The sequence below is a fragment of the Phaseolus vulgaris genome, chromosome 8 (assembly GCF_000499845.2).
Source record: "Phaseolus vulgaris cultivar G19833 chromosome 8, P. vulgaris v2.0, whole genome shotgun sequence".
Taxonomy (NCBI): domain Eukaryota; kingdom Viridiplantae; phylum Streptophyta; class Magnoliopsida; order Fabales; family Fabaceae; genus Phaseolus; species Phaseolus vulgaris.
The window spans coordinates 49,705,952-49,714,214 of NC_023752.2; the positions used below are offsets into that span (position 1 = coordinate 49,705,952).

Sequence of the window (8,263 nt, forward strand, 5' to 3'; positions counted from 1 at the left end):
TTGTAATGTCAATATAAAAAAAGAATGTTTAGTATGAAATGTAATTTAAGCGTAACAAGTTGAGTACATTAGAGATCTATCATCTAAAAAGGTTACCAATCTCTACTATGTTTAACACAAAAATCAAATATCATCACGTAAGTCACAATGCTCTTATTCAATATGTCTATAAATATAAAATCTCGCAATGCCAAAAATAACTAATAATGTTAATGCAAGATCGTCTTTTAAACAAAATAAAGTGAGTACAACATAATCTTTCTAAATCATTCATTTTGTAAAATTATTTCTCAACAAAAAAGTATTCATTTGTATTCTCCTTTTTTACCTTCACTTATTGTAGCTAAGATTGACAATAATAGAATACTCATCAAACTTAAAAGTGATTTAATATTAATCAATACATTTGTTCTTTATTTTCATGGAGTTAAAAGAAGATTACTAAAAATAACTTTTTATACTAATATAAGTTAAAATGGCATGAAAAATACTTATAATAATTTTAATTAGTAGTTTTTATAGGTTGTAAAGAAAGACCATACACAATTCAATATTGAATTGAACCACTATAAAATTCTAAGTTATTTGTGCTTCAATTTTATATTTATACAAACTTCTAGTATTTGTCACAAACTATTTACAGTAATATCTTTTTATAACTAGTAAAGAATCCTTTTTAGACCAACTACTTTTTGGTATCTAGTGAGAAACTTTCAAATAATTTTTTTTTCCAATCTTTTTATATAACTAATATATTAACAATACACAAACTATATAAAAGTTCTTTATATAATTGTTCTCGTCGGTTGACTCTGGTGATAAGCTCTAGCTCCGGTATGTCTCTTCTGAAATCTGTTTTACGTCTTGTTGCACTGAAACGTGGTTTCGTTGACACAAAGAGAGTTATACCCGTTGATCACACTCCAACGATCAAGTTAGTAAGAGCTTACTAAAATTAAAGAAGTATTAAGTTTCAGTATCAGAAATAACGTATCTTTACTTGGGGTCTCAAACCCCTTTTATAGTTTATCTCTTATAGCAGTTTTCTCTCATGAAAATCTAATCTCAACCGAAAGTATAAAATAATAACAGAAAAACCACCTGCCAACACGGCACCATCTTAGGCACTAACAACAATAAAATTCTCTGTTTACATGGACACTCTTACTCATGATGCAACGTTATCTTTTCACGATACATGCAACTTAACCACTACGTGCCCTAAAACACACATTTAGGTTAAAATATATTTACGTGGCTTAACCACTACGTGCACTAACGCACACCCTTAGATTAAGAAATATCTTTTACTTATAACCTTATATTAGCGTATAAAAATATTATTTTAATTATTTTCCAATGAGCTTACTAGTATAACTAGATCAAACTCGTGACCCACTTTATAGGCCTAACAGTCGAGCTGACCTACCCAAATTCGTGCACCGAACTCCAATCACTAAGCAATGAACACTTTGTTTAGTACAATAATCTTTCTAAATAATTTTTTTAGATTATATATAAATTAATTGTAGCGAAACCAATTTATTTATTTTTCCTAAAAATCTAATGGGATTCCAAAGTATAAATTTTTATCTTAATTTCTTGCACATTAGTTCTACTGGTAGACAAATTTAAAGTATAGTTTTTAGTGATCATGGTATTTACGTAAATTTTAAAAGAGAAATGATATTTTTATTATAATTTATCAAACACCATTTTTGTGTGTTTATCACTTCCTCATCATTTATTGCATGTCGTAATGATAAAAAAATTAAAAATGATATATATATATATATATATATATAAATGTTATGTGTATCATTTCTAAGTTAAAAAAAATACTGTTAACTAAAAGGATTCTATTTTAATTATACATAAATTTTAATTCAATAAATTTTTAATTACTTAAATTAATTATATATTATACTATGTAGGTCGAAATGTCAAACCGAAAGTTCATACCGCAAGATTAAATATAAAGAATAAATAAATAAATAATATTAAATTAATTACTGTAGCAAAGTTCACAAAAACAAGTTTGTGTGTTTAATAAATATTAGGTACAAAAAGAAAAAATCCAAATAGGTTCTGACCCAATAAGAGAGCATTATAAATAGATGATCAACCCAATAGATAAGTAGAGTGATTTTATCTGATAACTATCTAAACCTGATTCTGATTTTCATATCTTATTTTCTATTTTCTAAATTGTGTGAATTTTAAAAATATTTATGCTATAAAGAAAATTTCCATTAGCTTTTGTTTAATCAAACTTTGGTTCAAACTAATTTAAGGAAACTGTAAAGAAAATGTCAAAGAAAAAAAAGCGAGAGAGTCTTCCAATTACAAATCACCATGTATCATAAATTGATTGATTTTTTTTAACAGTCATATCTTGAAATATATTTTATTTTTCTTAAATTATATATTAGTTATATAGTTGTAGAGAATGTAATTAAATGGTAACTAGAGTTTGTATTTCTTCAATTGTATACATTATGATATTTTAATTTGATATGTTTTGTTGTAATACTTTTACATATTATTACATAATAAAACCTTTTAGAATTGTGTGTTGTATTTATATGAATATTTTGTCTAAAAGATTCAATTTAATATTTCATTTAGTTTTATTTACTAATTTTTCATTTTATATTTCCGACTATTCGTGTTTCGTTCTTTTCTTTATTAATTTTTTATTTCATATTTCTCGACTATTTGTGTTTCGATCTTTTGGTGTGTTTAATGATCTTAAATTTATTTTAATAAATTTAGAATAATTTTTCAAAAAAGAATTGTTTATTTATTTGAATAGAACATTAAGGTAAGCTTAAAGTCTATAAATTACAGAAGCCGCCCCCCAAAACTAAATCCGGAGTTTAGTGTACTTCATTGCAACCTTCCTGCAACTAAACCAGTTATTTATTTTAATTTATTTGTAATAAAATAAAAAACAACTAAATAAAAATAAAAAAAAAAGGTATTTTTATTTTGTGAGAAAAAACCCTTAAAAAAATGTTAGCTGGGTCGTTCACTCTCCTCCACGCAACGCCGCCAACTCACCTACGCCCAAATAAGGAGCGATTAGTAGGTGAAGAGGAGAAAACAATCAAAAACACCAAAACCCTCAAAAATTTGACCTCATTGCCAACTAGCACGCCCAATCATTCGGAAATTACGAAACCACCCTTCTCCCAACTACCACCATTCCGTCTCTACCAGACACACACAAACACACCGCAACAACCCAACCTCAGACGTCTCCTTATAAATCTCTCACCAAACTCCCCTCACCCTCTTCACCACCCACAAAACCTGTGTGACTCCTCACATCCAAAATATCAAACACCATTACTGCAACATCATTACCATTCTCTTTCTCTCTCTCCACAATAACAATGGCAATCTCCTCAACCTCCAACTCTCTCATTCCCACCAAATCTCTCATCCCTCAATCCCACCCGCTTCTTCCCTCCACCAACATCAGGCCTGGCCTCAAGTCCAAGCCCGGCCTAGCTCCTTCCATCTTTGCCGTCCATGCGGCCGAGCCTGCTAAAAACCCCGTAGTCTCTGACAAGCCCAAGCCTCAGTCCCCGCCTCCCCCAGCCCCGGCCCGGGCCGGGAAGTGGGCCGTGGACAGCTGGAAGGCGAAGAAGGCACTGCAGCTGCCCGAGTACCCGAGCAAGGAGGATCTGGAGTCCGTTCTCCACACGCTCGAGGCGTTTCCGCCTATCGTCTTCGCTGGAGAGGCCCGGACGCTGGAGGAGCGCCTGGGCGAAGCGGCTCTCGGAAATGCCTTCCTACTTCAGGGCGGTGACTGCGCCGAAAGCTTCAAGGAGTTCAATGCCAACAACATCCGTGACACCTTCCGAATCATCCTCCAGATGAGCGTCGTCATGATGTTCGGCGGCCAAATGCCCGTCATCAAGGTAAAACCCGAACCACGACAATCTTGTTCGATAGAGTATCCAGATGTCAATATCTTAGCAATACTTGTTGTCACATTCTGTTGTGAATTGAATTGACGGTGTGAGTGTGAATTTGAATGGCGTTGTTGTGGTTGTTGTTTGTTTAGGTGGGGAGAATGGCTGGGCAGTTTGCGAAGCCGAGATCCGATTCGTTTGAGGAGAAGAACGGCGTGAAGCTTCCGAGTTACAGAGGGGATAATATTAACGGAGACGCGTTTAATGAGAAGTCTAGAATTCCGGATCCGCAGAGGATGATCAGGGCTTATTGTCAAGCTGCAGCTACGCTTAATCTTCTCAGAGCTTTCGCCACTGGAGGTTATGCCGCTATGCAGAGGGTTACTCAATGGAATTTGGACTTCACCCAGCACAGTGAACAGGGAGATAGGTATTTATTTATTTATTTATTTGCAATTTGCAATTTGCACTTTTTACTTTTGCTTGGAACTGTAGCAATCCTTTGAATTAGTCGTTTTCACCTCTTACAGGGTTCCCTGATTTACATGAAATCTAGGTTGGTTTGTAATCAGTGAAGGGAAAAAAAATCTAAATTGGGTGAAAATTAATTTGATTATTGAGAAAAAAAATGCTTGTTTTAATTTTTTTTTGTATCGTAGGAGATAATTAAACCGTTGTTTGATATTGTGATAAGTGGGGATGCATGTGCGGTGGAGGGTATTTGGTTGTTTTGTTTCTTTCTCAAAAGCCAACTCGTCTGTGTCGCAATTGTGATAAAGTTTATGTTAAATCGGCACGAGTTACACGATTTCCTCTAAACAGTGGTATCTGATGATGATAGTTTAACATAGTTTATTTCACCTATTTGACGTAAGAGATTGACTTTGGAGATTTTTTATTAGCAATTCAATTTACCCGTATACGAATTTTGTTTGAAGTTGTCTTCACTACAGACTCGGAAGGCAGAACTCGATTGATGTTCTTTACTTTTCTTTTATACTTTCCTACACACACACTCATTAAAAAGACAGCCTGCTTTTGCTTTCCACTTTTGCTAGGTGATTTTACATTGTACAAGAATTATAAGAGGGGTATAAAGCAAAAGTAAAGTAAAAAATAAATATTTTAACAAAACTATTAGATTGTATCCATATTTGTGTAGTTGATGTGAATGTGCATGTATGGAGCTACAACTGATGATGCATTAAAAAACCGAACTAATTTTGTAGGAATTATCTAAGTGATAAATACCATAGATTGCCGGGCAAAATGAAATTTTGCCAAAATTTATATCCATGCATATTTGTGAAGCCTATTTGATGTGATGCATACCACGGTGCATTAAAGAAGTGGGAGTGTATGGATTTCCAAATTTTGTAGTATTTAACTCAGGTAAATAGACCATAGCCTTCCACTTTTTGAAAATGGGTAATTTTTCACCAAAGGACCGACCGTCCCTGATATCTTCCACTCCCATTTTATTTCAGCACCCATGCTGGTTATACTTTTTTTTACACTTTCCTAGTTTAGAAAAAAATGTTTAAAGCGTGTTTGGTGTGTGCACTTTTGTTTTGTCATCTAAAACAAAAGATAAGAACGCTGTAATGAAAATGGCGTACAGAGAAACAATATTGTTTTTTTACTAGTTTCAAGATAACAGTTTATAAGAGGAATGTACTTGTTTACAATTTCTTTACAAGGTCTATTATGTTGTTTTTAATTGTAGTGTGGCTTGACATAGATTATATTTCTTATTGGTATGGCAGGTACCGTGAACTTGCTAACCGAGTTGATGAGGCCCTTGGATTCATGGCTGCTGCTGGGCTCACAGTGGACCATCCAATCATGAAAACAACCGAATTCTGGACATCTCATGAGTGCTTATTGTTGCCATATGAACAATCCCTCACTAGGTTGGATTCAACTTCTGGTCTCTACTATGATTGCTCAGCCCATATGCTTTGGGTTGGAGAACGAACCAGACAGCTCGATGGTGCCCATGTTGAGTTTCTTAGAGGAGTTGCTAACCCCTTGGGAATCAAGGTTTGGACATGATCAATTTAATTCCTATTCCAAAAAATGCAGTGTCATTCTTATGTCTAGTGTTTCTTTGATTTGCATTTATAGGGATTTAAGTGGCTTTATTGAAGCTGTATGTTTTTTATGTATTGGCAGGTAAGTGATAAGATGGATCCAAATGAGCTTGTTAAACTCATTGAGATCTTGAATTCCCAAAACAAACCAGGGAGAATAACTGTGATTACTAGGATGGGAGCTGAAAATATGAGGGTGAAGCTTCCACATCTCATCAGGGCAGTGCGCAGGGCAGGGCAAATTGTCACTTGGGTCAGTGATCCTATGCACGGAAACACCATCAAGGCTCCCTGTGGTCTTAAAACTCGCCCGTTCGATTCCATCAGGGTATACTCTCGCGTCTCTTTCTAATTTTTAATTGGTTATAGGTGGCTGTCGAATATCTTCAAATATGCGTAAATGTTAGGATTAAAATGAAGTTGAAGTTATTGTCCTCTTCCTTGGAGGAAAATAAAACCGTTTTTCACCCTGTGCTAGTCATAATCTTTGGATAAAACAAAACCTCTTCAAACTTTTGTTTGAAAGAAGGAAAAATATTGAAAAGATGTATGTTTTTTAAAATGATGCATACTAACATGTCTTGCTAGTAAGAGAAAGAAGATAGAAGTGACAAAAATTGTAAATGTTATTGACAATATGACCCGAAAAAAATCTAAAAAAATGAAGGATGCGAACAGAATATACTGGCATCTGAAGTGAGGTCGTGTATGGTGGGCTACCAGACCTAAAGTCTATAATACTTAGAAGCTGAAGTGGTAGGTCGAAAAAGGGCTAATTGTAGAAGTTGGTGAAACAGTATACTAGTCAGGTCATTTTCAGTTCGAAAGATCATTGTGGTATTGGTTATATTTCCATATCATTAGGTGGGAGTGGACCTTGGGGTCCAAGTGGGGGTGTTAATGTTTTTATTCTTGTCAACTAATAGAAAGAAACATGATAGCACCATGTCACTACCGCCAAACCACGTTAGTGATTTTTCCAAAGCAATAAAGTTTAGTGAGATAATAAAGTATTGAGAAAATTGATCATTGTTGAGGAGGTCATTGACTTTTTTTGTCTGAATTATTGGTCAGGCTGAAGTGAGAGCATTCTTCGATGTGCACGAGCAAGAGGGAAGCCACGCAGGAGGGGTTCATCTAGAGATGACGGGTCAAAATGTGACTGAGTGCATTGGTGGATCAAGAACAGTGACATTTGATGACTTGAGCTCACGTTACCACACACACTGTGACCCAAGGCTCAATGCTTCACAATCCCTTGAGCTTGCTTTCATCATCGCTGAACGTTTGAGAAAGAGCAGGATGAGATCGCAGCAAGCAACTGCCCCTCTAGGACTGTAAAAGCGCCTACAAAATCCAACAAGAGAAAATATCTTTGTTCTTTTTTTCCCTACATATTTATTAACGTCACTTTGATGCTGCATGTGGATTTGTTATGTGTTGTGTTCGTATGTGTATACTCCTATCACCTAGTAATGAGTTTGAACTGCCAAGGACAACAGTACTTCTTTTAATAATAATGAAACCAAAACGTTTCTCCTCACTCATCTTTTTGGTCCTTCTCCTTCGACTACTTTTCACAGGGATGCGATAGAACAATAAAATTTTATCGTATAAGTGAATGAAAGTATGTTTAAAAATTAAAATATTTCATAAAATGTTGATGTATGATTAAGAATATAATAATTCTGTATTAATTAGCTATGGTAAAAGTTCTTTTTTCAGAAATTTGTATTAGGGTTCCGCTTTGCAAACTTGATATTATGGGTTTATTGACATGCGGCCTTCCCATTATTCAGCCATATAGGCTCATGAGTTGGGAAGTATCCATTACCCAGCATGGATTGTTTCTTCCTGCACCTCCATAGATTCTTCTCGCAGCTTCATAAACTTTCGTATTTTCAAAAATGTTCCTATATAATATTCTGGATTACATAATCTGGATGTCATTTTTCAAATTCGTAATTAACTTCCGGATTATATAATTTGAAAGTTTTTTTCAGATGCATGATTAATTTTCAGATTACATAATCCGGAAGTCTTTTCTAATATGAAATTAGTTTTTGGATTATGTAATTCAAAAGTAATTTTTTAAATACGTGTTCAAATTATATAATCCAGAAACTACTCTCAAATCCAAACTAATTGGATTATATAATAAAAATATCATTTTGGATTATATAATCCGAAATATATGACAAAAACTAATAATAAATTATTTTATGAGTTCCAAAATAAGCAGGAAGA

At 34.1% G+C, this 8,263-nt stretch overlaps 1 protein-coding gene across 1 annotated transcript; it reads left to right on the plus strand.

Annotated features, from left to right (window-relative positions):
* Positions 1-3,039: 3,039 nt before the first annotated feature.
* Positions 3,040-7,559, plus strand: LOC137826457 (phospho-2-dehydro-3-deoxyheptonate aldolase 1, chloroplastic-like). Its single transcript, XM_068632427.1, has 5 exons — positions 3,040-3,929; positions 4,076-4,353; positions 5,690-5,966; positions 6,099-6,344; positions 7,091-7,559. The coding sequence occupies exons 1-5, from the start codon at positions 3,399-3,401 to the stop codon at positions 7,355-7,357; spliced, it is 1,599 nt and encodes a 532-aa protein (XP_068488528.1). The 5' UTR covers positions 3,040-3,398; the 3' UTR covers positions 7,358-7,559.
* The last annotated feature ends 704 nt before the right edge of the window (positions 7,560-8,263 follow it).